Raw genomic sequence first — 26,681 nt, 5'->3', positions numbered from 1 at the left:
AGACGACGATGATGATGAAGTAACGGCAACTTTTACTATTAATACTGAACTAAATTTGGTTAGAATTAACAAATGTATTGATATAATCCTCTCCTCCATTCAGAATGACTATGTTGAGCCAGAAGAAACAACAGAGAATGACAATTACATTGAGCCCACTGGCAGAACACCAACAAGTAAGAGGTTTTGCAGACTTTTATTTTGTAGCACATCTTGTGTTGTTCATTTAATTTGAATGGTTAATTTATAATAGTGCGTATTGTCTTTTTACAGAGCCCCTTGTTAACAGAGTGACCAAACCGACACGGGCAAACAAACCAGGTAAACTTTGATTTACTTCTCTTGTGAATAAAAATTTAATAAAATAACTGCATTAAAGGCAGTGTAGCTGATTTGATCCAGAAAATGTTTAGTCATGTTGGTTAAAAGTTTCCTCACATCTTGATAGCAATCACTACACTGTAAAAAATAAATTGTTGGCTCAATGAATTATTTTTTAGTAACTAGTTCCACAGAAATTTTACGTTCACTCAATTTCTGACTCCAAAGTGTTACCTGGATTGATGTTTTTTAGTTGGCCCAATTTTGACTCAAATATAAAAAAGTATGTTTGCTCAACTAGCTTTATAGTTCATTCAACTAAAATGTTTTAATCAGTTGAATCTTTAAAAACTTACAGCAAAGACTCTGTCAATTAAATTTTAAGTATTTACTCAATGTTTTATGTGTTACTTCAATTAATATTTATTATTTGGGAATACTTAATACATTTTTTTTTTATTATTAATCAAATAATTTATGCTGGTGTTGTTAACAAATAATTAACTTCGGTCACATAAAAACAAAAGCTTTATTCACTTATCATACAGACTGAACATACAGAATTAAGTCTTCTCTAAATCGAGGGCATAAAACAGTCCAAAAGCACTCCAAAATCAGTCAGAACATCTCCTGGGCCATTTAGGAGAACTTCTTTCGCCATGTATCCCTCTCTGCCTCTCTCCACATCATCACCGCTCTGGTTTGATAAACAGAGGAATATAAATACATACATAAAAACATGTTTAATATAATAAAGCTTGATGGTGAAAGACTTTATACCCTAAAATTGCCAAATTTCCCTCAGACATCACACGTAATTGAATTAAACACTATTGGGCTGTTTTCTCGAACAGGACTTATCACTGACTAAAATACTGACATCTCTTAACATATGAGTGCTATTGTTTTGTCTCAAAATGCACGCCATTATTGTATTTTATAAGGTTTGTTTGTAAAAATGTCCCAATTATAATTAAGATGGAGTAATAAACCCTGTCCGGTAATCTTAACTAAAATAGCTCCACTTTAACTCGGACACATAACATCCCAGCTAACAGAAAAAAGTTCTAAGAACGTTCCCTGAAAGTTTTTAACATTCCCAAAAACGTTCTGCCAACGTTAAAAGTGTCCAGTTTTCTTGACGTTCTAAGAACGTTTTTGTGTTGTCTCAATGTTAGAGGAATGTTACATTTTACCATTTTTAAACGTTATGACAATGTCATGTTTTAATGTTCACAGTCACACAATGTTTAAAACAACAACTGTTTATTATATTGACTTCTTTGATTGTTATGTAAATGATAGAGAAACATTTGCATTTTATTATATTTATTTTTTATATTTATATTATTTTATTATATTTATTATATATTATATATTTATTATAGATTATATATCTATTATATGTAAGTTTAGATGTTGATGTTTTGTTTAATTTTAAGTCACCATTATTGTGATTAGTGTTCGTTTTAGTTGGGCTCTTGAGCCTTGTCTTATGCTTGCTAGTTTTTTCCCTGGTTGTGTTAACTTTTTGTTAATACACCACATTTGTTATGAACATGTTACGTTAGTAGTGTAATTCTGTGGTGTGGTGGTTGGTACATAATGGTAAAAAATCATTCCTAATAAATTTACTAATCAAAAGTTTATTTTCTGTCAATAATGTAAATGAGAGCCAGCAGTTTCACAGCAGTTTGTCATTAAGGAGTTTAAAAAACTTTGGACAACAAATATCTGCTGTATAATTGGGACGTACAAACATCAAGAATCAGACTATGAATCTCAACCATGGTGACAAAGAAAATTGGAAAAAAAATCTTTATTTATCCATGCTGCAGTGCATGCTGGGAGTCCTGAATTAGATTTGTAATTTGTTAATACCCAGCATGCATTGCAGCATGAAGTTTTTAATTTAATTGTCACCATGGTTGAGATTCATAGTCTGATTCTTGATGTTTGTGCGTCCCAATTAAACAGCGGATATTTTTTGTCCAAAGTTTCTAAAACTCTTTGATGACAAACTGCTGTGAAAGTGCTGGATCTCATTTACATTATTGACAGAAAATAAACTTTTGATTAGTAAATTAATTATGAATGATTTTTTACCATTATGTACCAACCACCACACCACAGAATTAACTACTAACTTAACATGTTCATAACAAATGTGGTGTATTAACAAAAAGTTAACACAACCAGGGAATAAACTAGCAAGCAAAATACAAGGCTCAAGAGCCCAACTAAAACGAACACTAATCACAATAATGGTGACTTAAAATGAAACAAAACATCAACATCTAAACTTACATATAATAGATATATAATATATAATAAATATATAATATATAATAAAATAATATAAATATAAAAAATAAATATAATAAAATGCAATTTTCTCTATCATTTACATAACAATCAAAGAAGTCAATATAATAAACAGTTGTTGTTTTAAACATTGTGTGACTGTGAACATTAAAACATGACATTGTCATAACGTTTAAAAATGGTAAAATGTAACATTCCTCTAACGTTGAGACAACACAAAAACGTTCTTAGAACGTCAAGAAAACTGGACACTTTTAACGTTGGCAGAACGTTTTTGGGAACGTTAAAAACTTTCAGGGAACGTTCTTAGAACTTTTTTCTGTTAGCTGGGATAACACACCTTTATATAACTTATATCTTTACAAAAACGTCGAGTATTTGCGTCTTTGCCAATTAATATAGTCTAAAATTAACATTTATTTACAAACACTTACCTGACGTGAACTTGAGGAAACGGCTGTTGACTTGTGTCATGTGAATCAGTAAGTGATTCAGGCTGTTAGGTGCGGATTGATCTCAGATGAAATGACCTGTGTTCCAGTCCAGATCCTTCCGAGTTAAGACATTTTAAATTAAAAACTCACGCACATACTGTACATACATACACACGCGCGCGCGAGCGGGTCGCGCGTACGCGCGCGCACACGGGTACACACGGGTATATTTAGAAGTTTTATTTAAGATTGTTATGATATTGGGACTATTTCTCCACCCGCTCCTTCAGCTTTGAAGTTCAAATTCGCATGCAGTCCGGTTATAACAAATGTAAAAGATATGAAACATCACTCAACAGCGATATCAATTAAGTGCAATCCTAAAATATGATTTAAAACATAACCCTTTCATTGTTAAGTATGAGAAATTAAAATGAATTAAATCACGTTTAAACGCCACAGAGATATCAGAGCCAGCAGTCGATTTCTGATGCGCTTGCCGAGGCGAGGCTGCGCTGGGCGGGGTGTGAGCGCTTAAGCGCCGGTGATTTTCTGGAGCTCATATTGAGCTCATATGGAGCTCCGTCCGAAAGTGTCCGAGCACATTTTTAAATAGGCGCTAACTTTATTAACCGACCGCATATTTAAACTTTGAGCACATACATTCACGCCTGAACAACTCTTACAATTACATTTTGTGACCAAATAACAGTAATATTATGAGCATTTTGTTGTCAGGAAACAAAGCTGTCATAAGTCCACATATTTACCTGATTTGTCTTAATTAGTTCAGTCAACATTAGCCATTCTGAATGTTGACTGGAACTGAAAATAACCATTCATTTAATGTTTTAAACACAGATTTATCTAGACTTAAAATAATATGTCTTCTCAACTAGCTCAAACAAAAAAATTGGTTTAACTTATATATTTTTGCCCGTCCAACATTTCATTAATTGGATTTTTTACAGTGTATGTTAAGTTGTCTAAATATTTTTTTCATAAATATATGTCCTCTGTGAAAGGCACCGGACCATAAAATGTATAACCAATCATTGCCCTCGGGCCGAATAAAATAACATGACAAACACAATTTTTCCTTCTCCTCTTGTATTTGAATACCACAGCGCACCCTGTTTACGCAGACCTCATATCAGTCCCTCCAGAAAAATGTGATTATGCGATCGCATGATTCAATGTATAATCAGCCAAAACCCGCATATTTATGTGGGGGCCGCATTTTTTAAATACCAGATAAATTCCAGATTTCTGCTTGCAAAAATGCATTCATAATCCCCGCATTTTCGTAGCAAAAAAGTCATATATATCTTACTTCACACATTTACTTCACATGCACAGCCATGTCCCCTGTTGTCAACAGGAATATAAGAAGTGACGTAATTACGCAACGTGAACTTCAATGAAAAGCTGCAAAAACTGCAAACAGTTTTTGCAAGTTCACGCAATTTTTATCGCATAAAATTGCATAAATTCCATCGCATTTTTTACGAAAACGTGCCGCAAGATCAAAGATTTTTGCCCGCAACAATCACAAAAAAACCTTTTCTGGAAGGACTTCCATATGTCATCAGCACGGCAAAAAAGGGGGAGAATGGCAGGCAAACAAACTTTCCCGCTGAATTGACAAACAAAAGAAATTTTTGTTAAAACAACAAAAACTTGAAAAAGCTTAAAACAAATGTTTTTTTATAATTAATAGCAACTTATAACACATATTTTAACATATACACCGAACACATATTTTAAATTCCTGCCTCCTCGGAAGAGAAGTCACCACAGGCCACTGCTTGACAGTTATTTTCTCAAAAAAAAAAAAAAATGTATCCAGGTGATAAAGAAGATCTTGAACGTCCCAAAAATATCAATAACTAATTTTCACCAAAAGCAAAGTTACTGCCTTTTGCCTTTGTAGGGCAGATTTGTTTGTTCAGTAAACCCATCTCTGTGGTTTCAATAAATGTTCAGTAAACTGATTTCTTTTTTTTTAGATTTCTGTGGGGTTCCTGAGGTAAGTTGCTAAAAAACAATCTGTCCATGATCATGCTAGCATTAAGGGGCAACCCACACCAAAGCTTTTACGCTGGCAGCAATGGAAGCGCAGAATTGTTTTAAAAGCCAGCAGCTGGCATTTTTTTCTGCGCTGAAAGCCGGCACTCGCTGTTTTTCCGCTATCAGCGTTGAGCGTCAAGAGTTGAAAAATATTCAACTTTGGATGAAAAGCTCAGTTCGTCAATGTTCGTCAGTTCGCCTCACATGGCTGTCCAATCACAGTGGAGGAGGGGCGGGATAAATATCACAACAATCAACCTGCACATCGTTAAACAAAGCAGAAGTATCACAGCAACCAAATGTCTCAGCTGGAAAAACCTGGCAGTCGACTGAAAAAAGCTGAAAGTCGGCGTCCGCCTGCCGTTTTTCAGCCGCGTTTAAAAGCTTTGGTGTGCACACCTCTTAAGAATAAATTGGACTATTGTGCCTAAATGAATTTCGTGAAGCCTCTCAGAAAATTGTGCAGATCATACACTCTTAGAACGGATGTGTTAAAAACAACACACCAGAATCCACACATCTCTGTGTTATTATTGAAACAACACATTTTGTGTTACTTTTAACACAACTTGTGTTTTATTTTTACACAAAATGACACATAATGTGTTAAAATTACACATAATGTGTTAAAGCATAACACAAAAAATGTGTAAAAAATATGTACACATCCTTTCTTAGAGTGTATTTCACCCTAACATCAAAAGAAAGAAAATAAATGTCATTTTATTATTATTATGATCATTTCATTACAAATAATGACATCTATTTTACTGACACATTATGCTTGGCAGGTTAACAGTGATCTTTGTGATTTTCTATAATGCATCTTCATATGTAGCTTTGACAAAACATTTTCTCTTTCTGATTACAGGAAAGATCTCAGTTTAAGATGAGGTGAGACATTTGTTGCTTCGTGTAACAGTGTTAACTGTATGGGTGTGTTTTTTAGAACAACTGTTGGATTATAATGCTTGATAATCTGCAACTGAACTCTATTATCATAAATAGAATAAGCTCATAGAATCAGTAGCTGGTGAAAGTGTGATAATGATCTGTTTTCACTTATGGATTTGTTTAACAGGGCTAACACAACTTTACAACTAAACACACAAACAATGGCACCACCTAAAGTCAGCCCCAGGTATTACTGTTTGATTTTAACTATTGCTTTCTTTCCATGACTGCTCTGTTCTTCAGAACCTTATTATAACCTTATTATAACCTTATTATAACCCATGATTGCATAACAACAACCCAACATTGGGTAATTTTTAACCCAGCATGTGTTCTGTCCAGTATTTAACTAACATGGGTTATAAATAACAGCTATTTTTAAAATTGTGAGAAATACAAAAGCAGAATTTTATGAAATTTCCATTAGTACTGAATTTTAAAAAAATCAAGTTAGGGTTAAAAACAGGGTTAACAAACAGGTTACCGCAGTTTTTTTAATCAATATCAATGTAATCATTTTATAGGAAATCATGGTCATGCTATAAGGACAGCACTGACCTTTAAGTTTTCACTTATAAGATCTGGGGTTATTCTGTAACACAGATTTTCTCATACAGTCTGTCACAAATTAGTAAATGATTTGCTTGTTACAAAACAGGGTGTCAATGTGATGTCACATGTCCCACCCATGACCACTCACAAACTTGCCTTATGAGCGTGTAATTTAAAGGATTAGTCCATATTCTTAAAAAAATCCAGGTAATTTACTCACCACCATGTCATCCAAAATGTTGATGTCTTTCTTTGTTCAGTCGAGAAGAAATTATGTTTTTTGAGGAAAACATTCCAGGATTTTTATCATTTTAATGGACTTTAATGGACCCCAACACTTAACAGTTTTAATGCAGTTTAAAATTGCAGTTTCAGAGGACTCTAAACGATCTCAAACGAGGCATAAGGGTCTTATCTAGCGAGATGATTGTCATTTTTGGCAAGAAAAATAAAAAATATCCACTTGTAAACCACAACTTCTCATCTTCCTCCGGTCCTGTGACGCAACACCACGTCAAGAGGTCACGGATGACGTATTGAAACTACGCCCCAGTGTTTACAAGTGTGGAGAAAGAGGACCATTCCAATGTTGTTGTATGTGGAATGATACTAATTAATGTCTTTGTGTCAGTTTATTGTTTAAAATGGTCCGCAAATGTTCATTTCATGTAACACGGGACCTTTCGACGTCAATACGCAATTAGGTGAGGTCGCGTTGGCACGTCACCCAGCTGGAGGAAGACGAGAAGTTGTGGATTAAAAGTGCATATTTTTAAAAATGACAATCGTTTCACTAGATAAGACCCTTATGCCTCGTTTGGGATTGTTTAGAGTCCTTTGAAGCTGCATTGAAACTGCAATTTTACACTGCATTAAAACTGTTAAGTGTTGGGGTCCATTAAAATTAGAAAAATCCTGGAATGTTTTCCTCAAAAAATATAATTTCTTCTCAACTGAACAAAGAAAGACATCAACATTTTGGATGGCATTGTGGTGAGTAAATTATTTGGATTTTTTTTAAGAAAATGGACTAATCCTTTAATCTTTTGGCAGAGACACATGTTTTGAAGTAGTCCAAAGCACGTGTAAGCGCTCTACCTCCTACTTTGCATACAAGGAGGGAAACGAAAACAAAAACAGTGCGTTTTTCATTGCAGCCACAAATGGCCATGTTCAACATCGTATAATGAAAGACCTTTGATGTATTTTGAGCTGAAACTTTACAGACACCTTCTTAGGGATACCAAAGACTATTTTTATATTGCTGAAAACACCTATGTTAGGGGCCCTTTAAGATCTGTATGTACAGCAGATTGGAGTATAAATATGTAAACATTAAACATGAATGTATTGTATTACAGTATAATTATAGTGTTACATGTTTTTTAGCAGAATGCAAATCAAAAGGCCATCTGTGACCCCAGTGAGTATTTAATAAATAAAAAATTTAACAATTCTTTAATATATATATATAAATATAAACATTTATTCCCTTCAAAGAATAATGCTTATGTCCCATGATGTTTTGATATATACTATGATACTTAAATAACTCATGTACCGTTTTTTTTAAATTACTTACAAAAATATTATATATTTCTATCATGGTATAAGCTACCATATCCATATTATTTACTTGTGTTGTTAATAAAATATTGTATATGTTCTTTAAATACTTAATATTGAACTCCTAAATTCTATTATTGAGCTTTTCCTCTATTTATGTAAGCAGGATCCAGACTCAGAGGATGATTATGAAGTGTGTGATGGAGATGATGGTGAGTAACACAATAAACTGATCCAAATAAAACATCTGTACTTTAATTCTTTACAGTATATAACATAAATTTGATTTCTGTTAAAGAAAGCCCAGACGTTAGCACAGAGACCCGAAGATCAATTCCTACACCCCGTCCCAGAGACCTGTAAGGGACTTACTGTTAATAAAACATTAGTATATAAAATACTTGCTTCAGTATCACTAAATTCGAACTGTTTATCCAGATTGATTTGAATGTATTTTTTTTTTTAGAAAGAAATCAAGTCCTGGCTTGATGCCGGTATACATTGGATTTATTTATATATTTTTTTTAAATCACTAATTTACTATTTTTGTGTTTCGCAATACTGAGTGAATAATAATTATTCATTATTGCAGAAACCAAGCGCTCCCCATAGAGATACTGAAGGTAACTATGAAAGTAACTTATATGTTGAGGTAACAAAATATTAAAGAAATGCATACTGTAGTTACACTGCCTTACTGTTTTTAATGTTATGTTGTTTTAATCCTGTTTAATGTTTTAGCCAGTGAAAGACACACAGTTCTTATCTTTATATGAATATAAATACATGTGCTTTGCTATTTACATTCTTAAAGTGTATAGTGTTTTGGTTGCCTTTATGGTAATAGTTGATCAATTTTAGTTTGATTCTATGTAATATCTTTTACAGGCCCTTCAATACATACAGCACGAAGCCCACCGGACACCACTGTAAGCCCACAATCTACAGGATTTCACAGAGCCAGGTAAGAAACCACTGACAATGATTTTCATGTTTTCCATCATCTGTCACATCTGTCATGAAGTGCGTTAAAGTCCAGTCTTATTTTGTACAGGATGCCTCTTCCTAAACAGATTTCCTCCCAAAGTAAGTTAGTTTTCAGTTGTAAATAGAATAGAGTTTTCGTTTTAGTCTATCCTGAATAAGTTTCTTATTCAACAATATTATGTTATTTCCACAGGCAGAGGAACGTTGCCTTCTGAGAGCAAAGCACCCCGAGATGCTGAAGAGGTGATTTGTTTATTTATTTTTTTAAATAGGCCTATCCATATTAATATACATTTATTTGAATGTATGCTGTAATAAAGTATGCTCACGCTCGTGTCTATAACACAGGAGGCGGGTGTCCATAATAAAGTTTGGTACGCCAGCAGTTGTGATCGCAGGACGGCGGAGGACGCGCTCATTCGCATGGGGAAGGTCCGAACGTTCGTCATGACACTCGTTTAAATAATTTGGTAGCTTAGAAAGAAGTGATTTACCTCACGTGTGCATGCTTTGTGTGCTTTTACCTCAGGACGGCTCGTTTCTGCTCAGGAAGAGTTCGGGCGTGGACGCGCAGCAGCCGTACACGTTGGTGGTGTTCTACAACGGGCGCGTGTACAACATTCCGGTCCGCTACATCGCGTCATCAAAACAGTTTGCGCTGGGAAAAGAAAAACAAGGAGAAGATGTACGTGATTATACATTGCCTTTAAAACTACAGAAATGGTTTAAAGAAACATATAATTAATCGGTCATAATGCTCACCTTAATTTTATTCCATGTCTGATACATGTCTGAATATTTCTTTACTATTGGAGATTTTATTGCAGGTGTTTTATTAAACAATTGTTTGTCTGCAAACAATTTAGCCTATGTAGGCTCAGTGTTCAAATTGAGGGGGGCTGGGATGGTCCCGGACCTTCTATAATCATTGAGGGACCAACATAAAGCACAAAAATATATATTAGGGGGGTCCCCTGGTTTTTATGAATTATTAAATATTACTTTACACTTAATTGAGGTACAAAGATTTAAGAGTAATTTGTGGTTTCATCAAAAAACCCATTCACAAACAAAGCACATTGGTCCCAGAAAATGTCCGTAAAATGGTCAGACAGGCTTCTGTGTGGGAACACAAACACGTCCCGTGTTTTGGGATCGCTCCCATAAAGCTTTACTTTTGTGAAATAATGGCGACCCTATAATGATTGGGGGCTTGGCCGTTTGGTGGGGCTTGGCTATAGGGGACCCCCATAATCTTTGACATAATTAGAACACTGGGCTATGGAAAAAAATACAGAAAAAATATAAAGCAAAATAAATGTTCTAATTGAAAGTTTTGTAGGCCTATCTGTCATTAAACTCTCTTTCTCTCTTTCTCTCAGCGTTTCTGCAGCGTTTCTGACATTGTGGAGAATCATCAGAAAAATCCTTTAGTGCTGGTGGACTCGCAGAGCAACACCAAAGACTTCACCAAACTCAGATATCCAGTGAAACCATAAGAGACCTTAAGAAACAGCATGAAACCATCAAACTACTCTCTGAAGGCACCCTAGACATGTTCGTAACTTCAGACTGATTGATTTCTAACAATACTGACATAAAACTGTGGGTCTGTTTCACATCATAAACTATCCATGGATCATGCAAACTATTTACAGAAGAAACACTGTGTCATGCTGTTGTTTCTATAAGCAAAGCAAAACAGAGACAAATACACCCAAAAAGTTTTGAAAATATATACAAATATACATTGATGAGTCTAATTCACAACTGTACAATGTGTATATATGTTATGTTATTAATTCTTAAGGGGCAAATAAAATATTTTTTTTTAAATGTTTCTTTAAAGGAGGCATACCATGAAAATTTGACTTTTTTCATGTTTAAGTGCTATAATTGGGTCCCCATTGGTTTTATCAACCTAGAAATTGTGAATAAGATCAACCCAGTAACTTAGTTTTGGTAAACTATTCTCCACAAGCATGTGAAAAAAATTGTTCATTGAAATTTGTCTCCCCTTGTGATGCCAGAAGGGGATAATACTGCTCCTTAATCTGCACTATCCAACAACGCCACTGCCATTTAGTACAGAGATCAACTCATTTGCATGTTAAAGGACACACCAAAAACGGAACATTTTTGCACACACCTACAAATCAGCAATTTTAACACGCTATAGTAAATTATATATATATGATATTTTGAGCTAAAACTTCACATATATACTCTGGGGACACCAAAGATGTATTTGACATCTCAAAAAAGTCTTGTGAAATGTCCCCTCTAAGATATTGTTAATTATTGGGATCATACTATAAGCTTAAAAATCACATTGGGGAGACCATGATGAAGTAGTTTAAAATGAAAACTTGGTCACACTGGCAATATCATTTGAATATATTGGGTATCCATATAGCAGTGTTTCTCAACCAGGGGCCCTGAACAAACTCCAAGGGTGCCTCAGTCAAGATTTTCTTGACTGAGGAATTCAGGAATTCATGCCCACATTTTGGGAATTTAGCTTATTCATTGTATCCCCAAGAGTTAGATAATCCATACATACATACCTTCCTCATCTCCGTGCGTGCTATAACACTGTCTGACGCAGCCCCAGCTAGCTTAGCTTAGCACAAAGACTGGAAGTGAATGGCTCCAGCTAGCAAACTGCTCCCAATAAGTGACAAAATAACGCGAAAATGTTCCTATGATTTGCACAACTCTGACCGAACTCTCTGCTCCTGACCAGGGGGCATCTCGGGTGCTGCGAGCAAATCACTCCGCCCAAGTAGCAGTGCTTTGCCTTCTGAGAATATAGTTCCCAGTATGTATACTGTTAAAAGATGGCTGTGTCTCATATGACCTTGTTATTTGTACACAGTGTGACTATACAAATCACAACACATAAATAGGTAAATGTTGGCATGATTTTGTCACCTATTGCTAGCTGGAGCCATTCACTTCCAGTCTTTGTGCTAAGCTTGTATGTATGGGTATGTATGGACTTATCTAACTCTGGGGCACGCAGTAAATAAGCTAAATTCCCAAAATGTGGGCGTGTTACTTTAAAATATAAAAAAATTAAACAAAACAATTAAGTAATTTAAAAAGCATTGGTGGAAATTGTGAGTGCGGGGCCTTCAAATATGTTGGGGAACATAGGCGGGTCTTGAAGTAAAAAAGGTTGAGAACCCCAGGTTTGAGTGTAAAAATTAAGAGGGTTCCTATTGTGACAATATGTCCAGCTGTATGGCAAAAACATAATAAATGGACAAGTTAAAAATGTTAAATAAATCATTTGTTAGCAGACTTTTTCTATTTAGGAAGAAATCTATACTACCCTTTATTAAAATGGGTAAATAAACATATATATTTAGGAATTTAAAAAAAAATGTTAAAAAAGAATACTTCATTATTCTGCACTATTTTGAGTAAATTAAACCAAATAGAAGCTACTCCCCATGTATAACTTGTACAGAAATGTAATGTATATTATCTGAAACATGATAAAAAAGCAAACTTAGCTATCGTTTAAAAATACAAAAGAGGATAACATGTTCTTTAAAATAATGATTTATTTATGACAGCTAGGACTCAACAGTCTTAGGGTTAGAAAGAGGCACTTCTGCAATATAAGGTGCAAATCACAGCTGTTTGTATACAACACAAGCACTTTCTACAAACATAAGAGACATATACACTTTGGTTTTCAAGTGGAGTGGATGAGAGACCTGGAGAAGATCATCTTTAAATATTCTGTCAATATTTCTCCTCACATGATTATCATCACATTTAAGTGCAATCACATCAGTAAGATTCCTATCTTTACCTGATTAAAATAAAGCCATTACACAAATTATTATTACACTGATCAAATACCGATCTGAAAAAAAATGCTTGTCTTAATAAATGATAATAAAGTTTACAACCTTTTAAGAATTGTAATAGCAAACACACTAACAACTAGATATATATGTGGAATTTAATTAATGCTTTGATTAAACTTCTAATCAAACATATTTAACAACAAAACGGCTGAGAAAATAAATATGAAGATGAATAGCATAAATAAAACACAGAATTTCCATTACTGTAGATTTGCATATACTCTGGTTTAGTTCCAACTAATGCTATGTACAGGCAATAACAAATATGAAGCTAAAGCACCTTTAAAAGTCATCTTTAACAGTCACATCGTCTTCTCCAAAGAGAAACAATAAACCACTTCACTTCTGTAAACTTTTCGAAGCCTTGTTTCATGAACGGAAACATCTAGCAGTTATGGTTTCAACAAGTTTTTCAATGCCAAAAACTAAAATTAATGCAAAACTGCATAAAGTATGACAAACAGATGTCTTATACTTCAAACACAATGTTCAGTCTTTTTTCACTTGTATTGCCTGACAGAACAGCTCGGCGTTCAGGTCAACAGAAATTAGTATTACACAAACAGCAGTCAAATGCAATGACATTACCTGAGGTCTCGGCTACATTTTTGTCTATTAAACAATTTGTTTTTCACATTTTGGAACATAATAAATAAATCTTCAGTATTTAATAAAATAAATTGAATTAATAAAAGAAATATCCTTAGATTTGGACCACATGAGGAACAGTATATTTCTCACCCTGAGATTGTGTCAAACATTATTGCCTTCACATCACACCTGGTCTATCTGTTAAAGATCTGATTCCAGCCCCTGGTCGCCTCTGTTAGATGTCTCTGTCCGTGACCTACCCAGGCCTCTTGGTTTCGAAAAAGTCGTCCGCAAAACCAGCATCTGAACGTAGGCTGTAGTACAACACTATCCGACACCGCTGGTACCACGGTATACTTCCTTCCACAGACTCTCTTCAGCCTCAGTTTCAGGCTAAATCTTTCTTTAACCGTCCCATCCGGCCAAGCTCTCCTACAGTGGGACATGTGACAGTCAGCTACGCCATTATTCCGGAAGGCATTGCAGGAAAACTCCGACAGAGCGCTGAGAGTTTTTCGAGACAGTGTGACTCGACGCACGGCTCCTTTGTGTTTCTGAATGACTTTCATGATATTCGTCACTTCTGGAATATCTGTGTCGGGATGGTTGAGAACTACGACGGGTTGGTTCTCACGTGGTACTTTAATGAACTGTGAGGTACAGTAGGGTTTCAGTCTAAGAGTTCTCGGGACGTCTCGAGGAACAGGTTCCCAGTGTAGGATGGATTCAGTGATGTCACTCTCTCCTAAACTCGATGGCTTTTGGGATTTGGTGATAGCTTCTTGAGAATCTTTTAACAACACTTCTATTACTTGTTTCTGGTTCAATGCTGATTCGTACAGTGATGCGAGAGGAACGCTGGACTCTGTTACGCTGTGATTGTGAGATTCAACGACTAAAGGAGCAGAATAACAAGAATCTGTATTAGCAAACGGGGTAGAGAAGTTGTCTGTGCTGATAGGCTCAGATTGCGGGTTTGTACCTGACAGAAACAATAAAAGAAAAATGAATTAACTCAAACACTTTACAGGCCAAAAAAGAATATTCGGAATTTGCAGAACACTTAAAAATGTCTGAATGTCATTGTATTAGATGATGTATTAGAAGTATACAACCAAAAATGATGGGTTATTTTTAAATCATATTTAGGCCAAATAGGGACAAATCCAAATGTTGGGTTAAATTAACATATAAAATGTTTGTATTTGACCCAACCATTGGTTAAAACAACCCAGCATAGGTTAATTTATAACAAAACCACTGGGTTTGTCCTTTTTTGACCCAACCACTGAAGTTGTCCCTTTTTGACCCAACTATGGGTTAAAAAAATAGCCCAGCATTTTTTTAAATATAGTATATGGCTAATCAATATATTGATATTTAATAAATCACTACTTGTTTTTTATGTTAAAGGAAAACACCATCATTTTTCAATATTTTACTATGTTCTTACCTCAACTTAGAAGAATTAATACTAGGGCTGCACGATTTGGGTAATTTTTCCCATTGCGGTTATTGATGCTTATATTGCGATGTGCGATTGCGATTATACTATATGGTATCGTGAGTCAACTTGATGGGTTTTAAGGAAAATCCACACAGAGTTTAGCTAAAATGTGTATTTGTAAAACTAGAAATGTTTTCGTATTGCCACGTGATGTCGCAACTGCTCAGTGTCAGTAATCCTAAATCCAAAATACCACCATACAACAGACGTAGAGTTTTTTTTTTTAGCTACCAGATCACTGTCAACCTCCTCTGCATCCATCTTCGCTCTGGTATAAGTGACGACGCACACCACACACGTGCATGCCACACGTGCATTGCCTTTTTTGTTCGTTTTTCTTTCTTTTTTTAAACGGCAAGGAAAATCATCAAACAGTTATCAGAAAGTTTGTGTTAAAAGTCCACACATTTATTTATTTAATATAATTGCAACATTTTGCTGTCATATAATTGCACAGGCTGACATCGCGATTGCGATTGCGATGCGATTAATTGTGCAGCACTAATTAATACATACCTATCTTTATTTCAATGCATGCAATTTTAATCTTTTGATTTGATTTGATTGCCTTTATTGTCATTGCATATAGCAACGAAATTTCAGTTTACACTTCCCCATAGTGGGAACACATAATGACAAGACAACACTGATACATAAATAAATGCATTATAACATCAAAGGAAGTTCTGAGTTCAGGTATTTTATAGCCGTTGGGTAGAAACTATTCAAAAGTCTAGAGGTACGACCCTTGAAGGATCTGTAACGCCTTCCAGAGGGCAACAAAGTAAAGTGGTAGTGACCTGGATGGAAACAGTCCCGAATTATGTTTTTTGCCCGCTGCAGGCATCTGGTGTGATATATGTCAGTGAGTGATGGAAGCTGTATTTGGATCATGTTTTGTGCTGATTTCCTAATTCTAATCTAATTTGTACAGCGCTTCTTGAATGTGTTAGCATTTAGCCTAGCCCCATTCATTCCTATGGCTCCAAACAAAAGTTTTATTTTGTGCCACCATTTTTTCTCGTATAACTACTCATGTAACAGTCTTTAAATAGGGAAAACATGGAAGTGTGGCTTATAAATTCATCCCTGTTTGGAGCCATAGAAATGAATGGGGCTAGGCTAAATGCTAACACATTCACGACACGCTGTACAAAGATTAAAAGTGCACGCATTGATAAAAGATAGGTATGTATTAATTCGGCTAAGTTGAGGTAAGAACATAGTAAAATATTTAAAAAACGGTGGTGTTTACCTTTAAAATGTTATTTAAAGGGATAGTTAACACAAAAATGAAAATGTGGTCTTAATTTACTTACTCTTATGTTGTTTACGAATTTCTTTTTCAGATGCTCCCAAAAGAAGACATTTTGATAAATGGAGCTGGTGGAAACCATTGACTTCCATAGTAGGAAAAACAAATACTATGCAAGTATTGTGATAAATGATAATGAAAATATTTTGATAACATATGGTAAGCACAGAGTTGACGGTTCCCATTGAATTCCATAGGATTTGTTTTTCCTACTATGGAAGTCAATGGTTTCAATCAGCTGTGTGCTTAGCATAATTTATCAAAATATTTTCTTTCATACAGGTCTAAAACAACATGAGGTTGAGTAAATTATGACAAAAATTTAATTTTGGGTGAAAAGTCTGTTCCACTTTTTACTGCTAATGTCATAATTTTCAATTGCTGAAAAATTTATTTTTAAATCCCAAACTATTACATATCATAATATCAAATTCAATAATTTTTATAATTTAAATAAAAGTCTCTTAGTGTTACAGGGCAAACTAAAATACCCCAAACCTCACAACCAGAACAACTAAATAGTGATGCACCGATGTATCGGCCGCCGATATTTATCGGCCGATTTTTGATGAATTTTAAACCATCGGCATATCGGCAATAGCACGAGAAAGGCCGATACCGATTGTTTATTAACTAACTGCATAAAGAAATCCATTATATGTAAAAAAAAAATGAGTTAATGTTGTTAAAAAAAGAAATGCTGAATAGCAAAAACCACCTTTGAGGGTTGTCATGTTGTCTTATTATATTTGTTTTAGCTTAATTTGTGCCTCTCTTATTATGTTGGTCAGTTGAATGTTAATTTGATCCAATCCATGTTCAGTAAAAATTATTTGATGCAGAAAAAAACTAATAAAACTAATAGCTAATAGACCAACTGTATAGTATTGTATACAAGTGTTTAATATCGGTATCGGCATCGGTATTGGGCAGAAGTTGTCTTTTTAAATCGGTATCTGTATCGGCCCAAAAAATCCTATCGGTGCATCCCTACAACTAAAATATAACTTAAACTTCATGATAAATCTTTAAAGCTTACTATCTTACTTGTCACTGAAAAAGCTACTTAACTACTAAACTGATGACATCAACTTGTTTGTGACTAAAGACATTTAGTGTGTTGCAACTAAAACACATGTGTTGCTTACCTCCGGTGTTAATCAGGCAGTCAGTGCTGTTATCTGAAGATATTGCGAGATCAGCGGCCGGTCCATCCAGTAAATGTTTGACTGTTGTTAAAGGCAGCTCGTCGGCAGCGCTGCGTGATCCTCTCAGAGCTGTTAACATTTCACAGTCATACTGACCTATAGGGAGCAGAGGATCTCTGGGGTCCATGTTGTTTGTGCACTCATCGCCACTGCTGTGGAATAACAGATCCTCAACTCCACTTTGAAAATGACAGAAAGATTCACTCAGACCTTTCAAGGGAGAACCGTCAAACTCTGAGACCAAACAGCTCTCAATGCACGAATCTGTGTTTAGAAACTCCATTTCTGAAGTATCTTCCTCTAATCCTTCATCTGTGATGTTTGAATATTTTGCTGGATTTTGCTCTTTTTCGGACACCAGAGGTACAAATGAATGACACCTTTCTTCTGATGAACCTGTATCAGAAGATGGACATGAGGCCAGATCACTATGACAACCAGAATCTTTTTGGCTTGTAGTAAAGTCTTCCTCAGACTCAATGTGGGCTTTGACTTTTTCTGTATTGGGATTGCAAACATCCTCCACAGCAAAGGGAAATACTTGCTTCAACATGACTCCGCTTTCTTCACTGCTGACTGAATTGCTGTTAGGGTCTGATGTAACATTATAGCTTAACAGCGGCTCTTTGGTACTTTGATGACCTGCTACATTGTGATTGGGATCTCCTGAGCCACTGATGTATGTGTTGGGATCTGTGTGGTTACCAGCATCTTGTCTTTTTCTCTTCTTAGAAAATCCATTAAGACAGTCCTGCAGATCAACACGTTGTCCCTGAGTCTTCTTAGTCGGAGATGTAAACTCACCATCAAAGCTATCAACCCATGTCTGATCATTTGGTGTCGGACTGCAAGTTCCACATTCAACACCCTTTGAGGCCAAAATATGTTGGTTGCTTGTTGGAATTACTTTGAGGACCACATGCTTTTTTCCATTCACCATCTTAAACCCGACCACCTTCGTAGTGCAGTCTGGGGGAACAGATATGTTGCTCTTTTCCATAAGACCAGTGAGCTTATCTTTCCCAGCGTTACACAGGTCTGGGTGGGGTGTACTACCTGGTCTTACCCTTGGCATGGAGGGTGCAGTCTGGCTAAGCGAAGTGAGATCCTGCTCGGTTTTGAGGAATACAGGCCATTTTTTACCACCAGTCCTTTCAAGAAACAGCTGTGTCTCCTCAAGAGTTTTCTCTGGATCTAACAAGACTCCATGATTGTCCAGCAGACCTGAGGCTGAAAAGGAAGATACTGGAGACACCCAGTGTGGTTGGGGTTTTGGAAGTAAAATATTAAACTCTTGTTTGGATGCAGGTTCTCGCTTTCTCCACCAGTTTCTTCTACTCCATCTGTGACGACACGCGGCCGTCAGATGCTTCAGGACATCTTCCTTCTGTGCCGTACCTGCCGTTTCACCCAAGAGGTCAGTTTTAGACTTGCCAGTAGTAAGGTTCTCTTCATGACCGTTTTTTATTGGCGCTGTGTTGGGCAGACACAAATGACACACAAACTGATTGATCTCCTTGACAGAGAATTGGCATGTTTGGCAGTGGTATTGATCCTTCAAAGAATGATGAGTTTGACAATGTTTGGTTAATTGAGGAAATGTGAGCTGGACGTCATCTTTACAAACCTCACAAGTAAACATACAGTCCTTGTGTTTTATTCTGTGCTGTTGGAGCGTTGAGAATACTGACGTGGAGAAGTTGCACACGTCGCAGGGAAACACTGGGCTATTGCCTTCATGGATGGCTTTAAAATGCGCTATTAATTCACTAGGCCTGAACGAGGTGCCGTCCTTGCATGCCGAACATAAGAACATGAGTTTGTTCTTCGAGTTCTCCACTGCTTGACCGTGCTGGAGATTCTCAGATGGTTCCTCAAATGTTTCAGGAGCTTTTTGTCCATGTTTCTGATTTGTGACTTTTTTCTTCGGTTTCACAGGGTTTCGTTTGAAGGAAGACATAAAGGAGGTTTTCCTGAGTCGTAGACGTTTATGCCAGTTCTTTTCTTCATTCTCAACTCGAGCATCGGACTTGGCACAAGCTACTGGATTGACATCGCCCACATTCATGTTGGATGCACAGGCCCTAAAACAAGGGAAAATGTCATTTATAATAGACAGCTCATGCTTTGAACTAAAAAAAAGTAAAAAAAAATACATAAAAAACTCCCAAACTTGATACTCAAACTGGGGGTCATGAGATGGTGCCAGGGGGCCCCAGTTTTATAAAAAAAAATTATAAAACAATAATTCATCATAAATTGTGTGCAATCAAAGATACAATATGTTTTTTTAGCGGCATCTAGCTGTGAGATTGCGATTTGCAACAAACCTCAATTTCGGACGCAAAGAGAAGCTACGGTAGCCATAACAGAACAAACATGTTGTAGTCTGAGACAACGTAGGGATGAAACGTGCTCTGTAGAACATAGGGCTATGCAAAAAAAACCCTGCGATTCTCATGCGTGTTTCATCAGTAAAGCCGGTTCCTTGATTAGTAGTAAATCGCCATCAGCTGCTTTCAGATAGAGCGGCATTTACTACACAGAGTCGTATTTTACAGAGAAGATATGCAGAATCGCATTCATAATCGAGGACAATCGACTCCGATAATCTATACGATTTTGCCTAGCTTCTCTGTGAACTACTGCTTTGTGTAGTAAATGCCGCTCCATCTGAAAGCAGGTGATGGCAATTAACTACTATTTAAGGAACCAGCTTTACTGATGAAACACGCATGAGAATTCCAGGCGACGCTTTGCACAGCCCTAGTAGAATAGTTTGTCCATTTAGGGCTACTGTAGAAACATGACGGCGACTTCCATGTACGGAGACCCGCGGTGTATGTACCATATTTTCCGTACTAAAGACGGTTTCAGCAGTAACAACATAAACAATCGGTTTTTGTGGTCAACACGTAACTTCCGGTAAACTCCGCTAAGAATAAATAACAACAAAGTACTTTAAACTTAGTATATTTATATAACAAGCAAAATAAACAACGTAGATTACCTAGGAAACCAAAACATTTGTTATTTTTTGACGAGATATTTGTTCAAGAGTTCAGTTTAGCAACTAGTCAGACCATTAAAAAAACTGAAACGGGAAGTAAAGTTCAAACCAGACGCGTATCACGACGTGCGTCCGATGAAACGGTCTATAAGTCGCACTTTTTCATAGTTTGGCAGGTCCTGGAACTTCAGGTGCAACTTATAACAATACAGTTCATTACGTAGAGTCTTTATACATCACTAATAATATAGTTATGAATATTGTATTGCATTTCTGTCAAAAGATCCTTCTAAAAGTTACACATTGCACCTTTAAACCTCAAATACAGCTAATAACCAACAGCACTACATTGTATAATTTAATATGTATTGTTTTATTTTATTCAAATTCTAAGTTTGAGATTGTGATGTCATAAATTGACATTGGAGGGGGGCACAATGGGATGCGCCCTACACGGGGGCATGCCAAAAGTTTGAGAACCACTAATCTATAGTAACGCTATTATTACAAATAAATGTTATTACAAACATTTCAGAGTAAATTACTTTGCAAAGATACTACAATATTGTCATGTGTAGCTGCACAAAGTTTGCTAAAAATATCTTCTACCAATGAAAAATTACTTTTTGCATAAACTAGTATATCTAATTTTTTAGGGAACCTATAAACCGAATGAAAATATGCATTATTTTACTAATAGTTCCTTTCATATAGTGAGCAAATCTTATATTGGACAAACAAGAGTCAGCACAATCTTGTTTGGAAAAAGCATAGAACCCTAATAAAAAGCACCATGCTAACACAATAACTCACAACAACACAATGTATTTAAACACATATGACTGTACCACTGTTTATGTACATAAGTATGTAACAGTCCCTATGGCAGACATATTTCAATATACATGAATAAAATAAGACAAAAACACAGACGTGCACTTGGAGTTGCACAAGATAAATTACCAAGTTAGTTTGCACCTGTAGCGCAGTTCTTTTGTTATATTCTCTATCACAATGCAACGAACGCGTAATAAAGTTTTTAAAAAACGTTTTAGATCAATTTGACGCAATGTAATGAGTTTGTACAGCACGTAGTCTGTATGTCTATGTAAAGTTAACCAACAAACATGTTTCAAACTGCCTGTCTCTCAGGTCACACTGTCCGCGTGCAACATTGCATAATACGTCAAGAACTTTCATTTCTTTTAAAGTCAAAGTTTACTTCATGGATATCAGAGATCGCATGGTTGAATTAAAGCTGTAGAAGTGAATGAGACTTACAGCGCTTTAATCCTTTTAGCAGCGCGCGGCAGCCATGACACTTCAATCCGGGCACAAACACAGCAGCAGCTCGAGGCTTAACAAACACTGGATTACCTGCTTGTCACTAAATACATGTCAATTTACAGTGTTTAAATGACATCAACTGCGCTAAATAATAATAGCAAGTGACGCAGTTTCTGTTTGTGAGTTTTCTTTGGCACATGAAACAGGACCTGTGCACAGCTCAAACAAATCCTGCGCTTCCTCTAAATATAGAAACAGCAGTTTATTACATAGGCTAAAGTAAAGCTGCAATATTAGGCAAGAAGAATGCACATATACTGAGAGGACAGACATTATTTGTTGCAAATGACACAAAAAAGTATTGTATTTTTGAATAATGACTATTAAGGTCCAAATAACATTCATTATGGGAGATGGAAGCCAAAGGTAACATTTGTAAGGAATCAGTGATTAAAAAACCCATACTGATTGACCACTGGGAAAGGTATGATTACTTTAAATTTTGCTTAAAATTTGCTACAAACCAGCATGTTTACATCAGTCTGTAGGTTTTACTGATGGCATTTGTACACTACTTGCCATGAAAGATATGGTACACCCCATACAGCTCCTTGTTAAACGAATCAGTTTTTATGGGTTGGCCCCTTCTCAGCTGGACCCCATGAGCAAACTTTATCTTCAAGGACAGTAGTGTGTCACCATAATCACCAGGACAAGGATACATTTATTAGTCCAAAAAAAAAAAAATATATATATATATATATATATATATATATGTGAAAACATCTAAAACATACACATAATGATAATAATAGCAACAGTTTGCTATTAAATATGTGCTTATTTAATTATAAACTGTGTGACTATTATATGCTGAAATAATGTTGTAGGCTGTTAATAAGGTTGTTGTTATGTGCCCTGTTTTATATTAAATCTAAAATCTGTTTGTTGCATACCTGAAATTTGTACCATAAGGATTTAGCAGCCATACAGTATTTTGAAAAGACAAATATTTGTTGACAGTGGCTTTTTATAAAACTGTTTTATATAAGTTGTTAAATTTATGTTTCAGAAATGTGTGGGGAAACATTGTAAAGAATAAACAGCACTGCAAAATCTGTATTATAAGTTAAAATAAAGAGGTGTATCATGAATAAAATATAATGTGCTGGGCTTGGCAAATTAACTGTTAATGCACTAGAAATAATTTCTAAAAATAATTTCTGAAAGTATTTCTAAAATAATTGCATAAAAGTTCAGTTTTGTAAGAATCATGCTCAACTTAAATTAATTTAAACAAGTTTGTGTCAATAGTTTTTTTTAATAGTCTTTAGCACATTATTGTTTAAAGCCAAGAATGATCTTGACAAAGGTAAATGTCAGTAAATAACAACTAAAATAAAACTGAATTAAGTAAAAACAACAAACTAACCAACCAACCAGCTTTACGTTAGAATACGTAAACCTGGTTTATTTAACGTTTTATACCGTAGTAGGGACAAATAAAGTTGAAGAGTAAAGAAATCTGCAGCAAAGTTTCAAGCACACCGATGACGCTGATGTAAGCTTCATCCTGATTAGTCGTTCACTGTGCGCTATATTTGTAACGCGCTCTTTCATTGGCTGAGATTATCTATGTGCTCACACTATTGTTACTCTGCTCCGGTGTTTTCACACACGCTGAAGAGCGCTAAGCGTTTAACTTCATTTTTTACTTTTGTAGACCCACAAAAGTTTTTGTTGAAGTTTGCATTGCGCTGTCTGTATGCAGGCGTGTTTGTGTAGGGTAAGTGTTGTTCTGATTTAAGCGTTCACTTAAAAGTTTTAATTGTCTTCTCTTCATAGCGAGCATTTGAAATGTAAATATGTATAAGTTATCTAAACATAACATTCACCCAGATTGCCACGTTGTTGCGATCTGTTCTCGTTTGGTTTCATTCAATACCTTGATAAAGAGTTGCGCTTGTTGTCTCCTTCTGATTGACAATCATGAGCTCCAGCAGTCTGATCTTCATCAGTCTGATTGTTTCACTAGAGCTTTAATCTGTCTTGAGATGCATTGAAACGCTTCTGTTCAATGAAACTCAATGATCTGATGCAGAAACATCATATTTCAGCACATCAATGGAGCTGGAGGGTCAGTGGTGGAAGGGGGAACTTGCAGAGGACATCTACCAGGCCCTGCGTTACAAAGTGTGTATTTCATTGTGATCTATTTTGTGTTGATGGCTTGCATGTGCAATTTAAAGCAACAGTTTACCAAAAAATTACATTTCTGTTTCAGGAGCTGCGGTTGCCTGTGTACAAAGGCCAATCTCCACAGCTCAGCCTGAGACGATATTTTGCAGATCTCATTGCTATAGTGAGCAATCGTTTCAAGCTGTGCCCGGCGGCCAGACACCTTGCTGTTTATCTTCTGGACCTATTCATGGACCGCTATGACATATCAGTACAGCAGCTTCACATGGTAGCACTGTCCTGTTTGCTTTTAGCCAGTAAGTATTTGATCAATGCATCATTGTAAAATCAGCTAATTTTATCTAATTTAAAGTGGTAAAATATGTCCGATGTAATCAGGATCCTTAGTGTTATCTTTTCTTTAGTCGTGAAATCAAATATTCAGACGTTGCCTGGTTGTGGTGTTAACCTGTCACCTTTTGATTTTCCAGGTAAGTTTGAGGAGAGAGAAGACCGTGTCCCAAAGCTGGAGACGCTCAACAGTCTGGGTTGTATGAGCTCTATGAACCTGGTGCTGAGCAAACAGGGTCTCCTGCACATGGAGCTGCTGCTGTTGGAGACCTTTCAGTGGAACCTGTACCTCCCCACGGCGGCCCACTTTATAGAATACTACCTGCCCGTCGCCGTGAACGAGTCGGACCTGCATGACGGCTGGCCGATGACATGCATGGAGAAGACCATGCTGTACATGTCCAAATATGCTGATTATTTCTTGGAGGTCTCTTTACAAGGTGCCCAAGTTCAAAAATTCAGCTGCATTGACCTTTTGTCAGGGTCAACTTAATTTAAACAGAATTTAGATGTGTTATTTGTAGTTATACCACGGGGCTGTTGAAATCTTCTATTTCTGATTGTTTGAGAGAAACATTCCATGGGTGTTTATTTTTAAGTTTTTTGAGTAAAAAGCACACCTAACTTGTCAAATGTCTTAAAATAACTACCAGAGCAATGTTTGTGGTAACGTGGTATAAGCAGAATAATTTACACCCGCGATGTAACAGCATGATGGGGTGTGCATTATTTTCGAAAAATGTAACGGCCCGTCATCAATTATTCTTTACTTATAGCATTATAGTCTACTCGGTGGGTTGTATTGTTTTAAAGTCTAGATTTTTTCCCCCCATTTTTCTTTTTTAACATATAAAAATATAAATTCTTGCTTTTTGAAATGAGCATGAACAAGCAGAGGCATGTTTCTCACTTAAAACGCGTTTTCTCTCTTTCCTTTTTTCTTAAAGATCATGTATTTCTGAGATACGTTCCCTCTTTGGTTGCCGCAGCGTGTGTGGCGGCTTCTCGAGTAATCTTGCGGTTGTCTCCAACCTGGCCTCCACGACTCCAGTGTCTTTCAGCTTACAGCTGGGAACAGTTGTTACCATGCGTGGAGAGACTTTTACTGTGAGTTTGGCTTCATTTAATCTTTTCTGTGTTCAGTTTCATTGCTTTAAGACAGAGCAGTAAATCATAAGTAAATGGTGTCTGCCTTAGCTTTATTTATTTGTTTTATTTATATATTCTCTCCGTATCTCCCCCAGTGCCCACGACAGTGATGTAAAGGAAGCAAACAAGCAGAAATGCCAGCAGCCAAGCGCTCAATCTGCGCAGTCGGTGTACCCTGTCCAGGGTCAAAGTGTGACTTTGCATCAGTACATTCAACGGCCAAACTCGCAGTACGTCCAGCAGAGCTGCCAGCCGGTGGTGGTGTCCGCTCCGGGCCCTGCAACATACCTGACACACACAGCCTCAATGCAGGTCTCCACGGCCTCTTTGCATGGGCTCGGGCAGACCCAGACCATGTCCGTACCAATGGATGCCAAAGTGAATATGCCTAGTAGGGCTTATCAGGTGAACACCCTGTACCCCTGTCCGGCACCTTGCTTTGACAGGTGATTGACTGGCTGGACCACAACACGGCACGGGAGTTTGCTTTAATGTGTGCATTGGGATTACCAACACAGGATGGAAACCCACTGCTCTGACATGCTACCAAAGGGCTGTTTAATTCTGTATTTTTATTTTAAAGAATTAAGGTGAAAAGTGTTTAATCACTGTAATGTTGATAAAGAGGTGGCAGGTAATCAGAAATGTGCAATATTATGATGCTCATGCGCATCACCCACTGAACTCGACCTTGTGCGGTTTCATTTGTTGTGTTATGTTTACTGAATAGTAAAAATATAATTTACCGGCATGTTTCGTACATGAAGATATCACGCACGTGTGAAGTAACTTTGTACAAGAGATTACTGTGGTTTTTACTTACACAAGCAAGTTTTGCAACTGTTAATTTACTCTACCTCATTGAATGTAGACCTATTGTCTTGCGACCCTACAAATGCACTTTGATACAGTGTTAATTTTTCTTTTAATAAAAATGCTACATTTCTGTTGTAGCTAGATTTAGTTTTATATTTTCCACCGGGCTGTGTAGA

At 36.3% G+C, this 26,681-nt stretch overlaps 3 protein-coding genes across 12 annotated transcripts in view; 2 read left to right on the top strand and 1 right to left on the bottom strand.

Annotated features, from left to right (window-relative positions):
• Positions 1 to 11,602, top strand: part of blnk (B cell linker) — a 34,313-nt gene extending 22,711 nt beyond the window's left edge. For 2 of the 9 annotated variants that reach the window (XM_065296255.2, XM_065296259.2), the window contains 17 exons: positions 1 to 19; positions 104 to 176; positions 274 to 321; positions 5,090 to 5,109; positions 6,022 to 6,044; positions 6,232 to 6,291; positions 8,046 to 8,079; positions 8,386 to 8,434; positions 8,521 to 8,581; positions 8,689 to 8,716; positions 8,815 to 8,845; positions 9,111 to 9,186; positions 9,277 to 9,308; positions 9,403 to 9,452; positions 9,558 to 9,641; positions 9,739 to 9,894; positions 10,592 to 11,601. In XM_065296255.2, the coding sequence (XP_065152327.1) occupies positions 1 to 19; positions 104 to 176; positions 274 to 321; positions 5,090 to 5,109; positions 6,022 to 6,044; positions 6,232 to 6,291; positions 8,046 to 8,079; positions 8,386 to 8,434; positions 8,521 to 8,581; positions 8,689 to 8,716; positions 8,815 to 8,845; positions 9,111 to 9,186; positions 9,277 to 9,308; positions 9,403 to 9,452; positions 9,558 to 9,641; positions 9,739 to 9,894; positions 10,592 to 10,708 (961 nt within the window). In that variant the 3' untranslated portion in view covers positions 10,709 to 11,601. Of the gene's footprint in view, positions 20 to 103; positions 177 to 273; positions 322 to 5,089; positions 5,110 to 6,021; positions 6,045 to 6,231; positions 6,292 to 8,045; positions 8,080 to 8,385; positions 8,435 to 8,520; positions 8,582 to 8,688; positions 8,717 to 8,814; positions 8,846 to 9,110; positions 9,187 to 9,276; positions 9,309 to 9,402; positions 9,453 to 9,557; positions 9,642 to 9,738; positions 9,895 to 10,591 lie in introns of all 9 variants that reach the window. The other 7 variants (XM_065296262.2, XM_065296263.2, XM_065296257.2 and 4 more) reach the window with 6 other exon arrangements.
• A 1,167-nt stretch (positions 11,603 to 12,769) lies between these two features.
• Positions 12,770 to 22,210, bottom strand: znf518a (zinc finger protein 518A). Of its 2 annotated transcripts, none has more exons than XM_065296253.2 (3): positions 22,006 to 22,210; positions 17,655 to 19,798; positions 12,770 to 14,666 (listed from the first exon to the last, which is right to left on the bottom strand). In XM_065296253.2, exons 2-3 carry the CDS (start codon positions 19,780 to 19,782, stop codon positions 13,879 to 13,881), a joined length of 2,916 nt encoding a protein of 971 aa, XP_065152325.1. In that variant the 5' UTR covers positions 19,783 to 19,798; positions 22,006 to 22,210; the 3' UTR covers positions 12,770 to 13,878. The 2 variants fall into 2 exon arrangements, with proteins under 2 accessions (XP_065152325.1, XP_065152326.1); XM_065296254.2 differs by having other exon boundaries at positions 12,770 to 14,579.
• Positions 22,211 to 23,662: 1,452 nt separating this feature from the next.
• Positions 23,663 to 26,652, top strand: ccnj (cyclin J). Its single transcript, XM_065297506.2, has 6 exons — positions 23,663 to 23,797; positions 24,129 to 24,204; positions 24,296 to 24,506; positions 24,681 to 24,980; positions 25,488 to 25,647; positions 25,785 to 26,652. Exons 2-6 carry the CDS (start codon positions 24,136 to 24,138, stop codon positions 26,137 to 26,139), a joined length of 1,095 nt encoding a protein of 364 aa, XP_065153578.1. The 5' UTR covers positions 23,663 to 23,797; positions 24,129 to 24,135; the 3' UTR covers positions 26,140 to 26,652.
• Positions 26,653 to 26,681: the final 29 nt, after the last annotated feature.

Source organism: Paramisgurnus dabryanus, chromosome 20 (genome assembly GCF_030506205.2).
Source record: "Paramisgurnus dabryanus chromosome 20, PD_genome_1.1, whole genome shotgun sequence".
Taxonomy (NCBI): Eukaryota; Metazoa; Chordata; class Actinopteri; order Cypriniformes; family Cobitidae; genus Paramisgurnus; species Paramisgurnus dabryanus.
This window is presented reverse-complemented; position numbering and strand designations above follow the sequence as displayed.

Bases quoted from the DNA above. Each gene is read 5' to 3' on its own strand.
- znf518a (XM_065296253.2), bottom strand. From the start codon at position 19,782: ATGAATGTGGGCGATGTCAATCCAGTAGCTTGTGCCAAGTCCGATGCT. The intron at 14,667-17,654 runs GTAAGCAACACA...TGTTTCTGTCAG, and splicing joins CTGCCTGATTAACACCGGAG to GTACAAACCCGCAATCTGAG.
- ccnj (XM_065297506.2), top strand. From the start codon at position 24,136: ATGGAGCTGGAGGGTCAGTGGTGGAAGGGGGAACTTGCAGAGGACATC. The intron at 24,205-24,295 runs GTGTGTATTTCA...TTTCTGTTTCAG, and splicing joins ACCAGGCCCTGCGTTACAAA to GAGCTGCGGTTGCCTGTGTA. The intron at 24,981-25,487 runs GTGCCCAAGTTC...TTTTTCTTAAAG, and splicing joins CTTGGAGGTCTCTTTACAAG to ATCATGTATTTCTGAGATAC.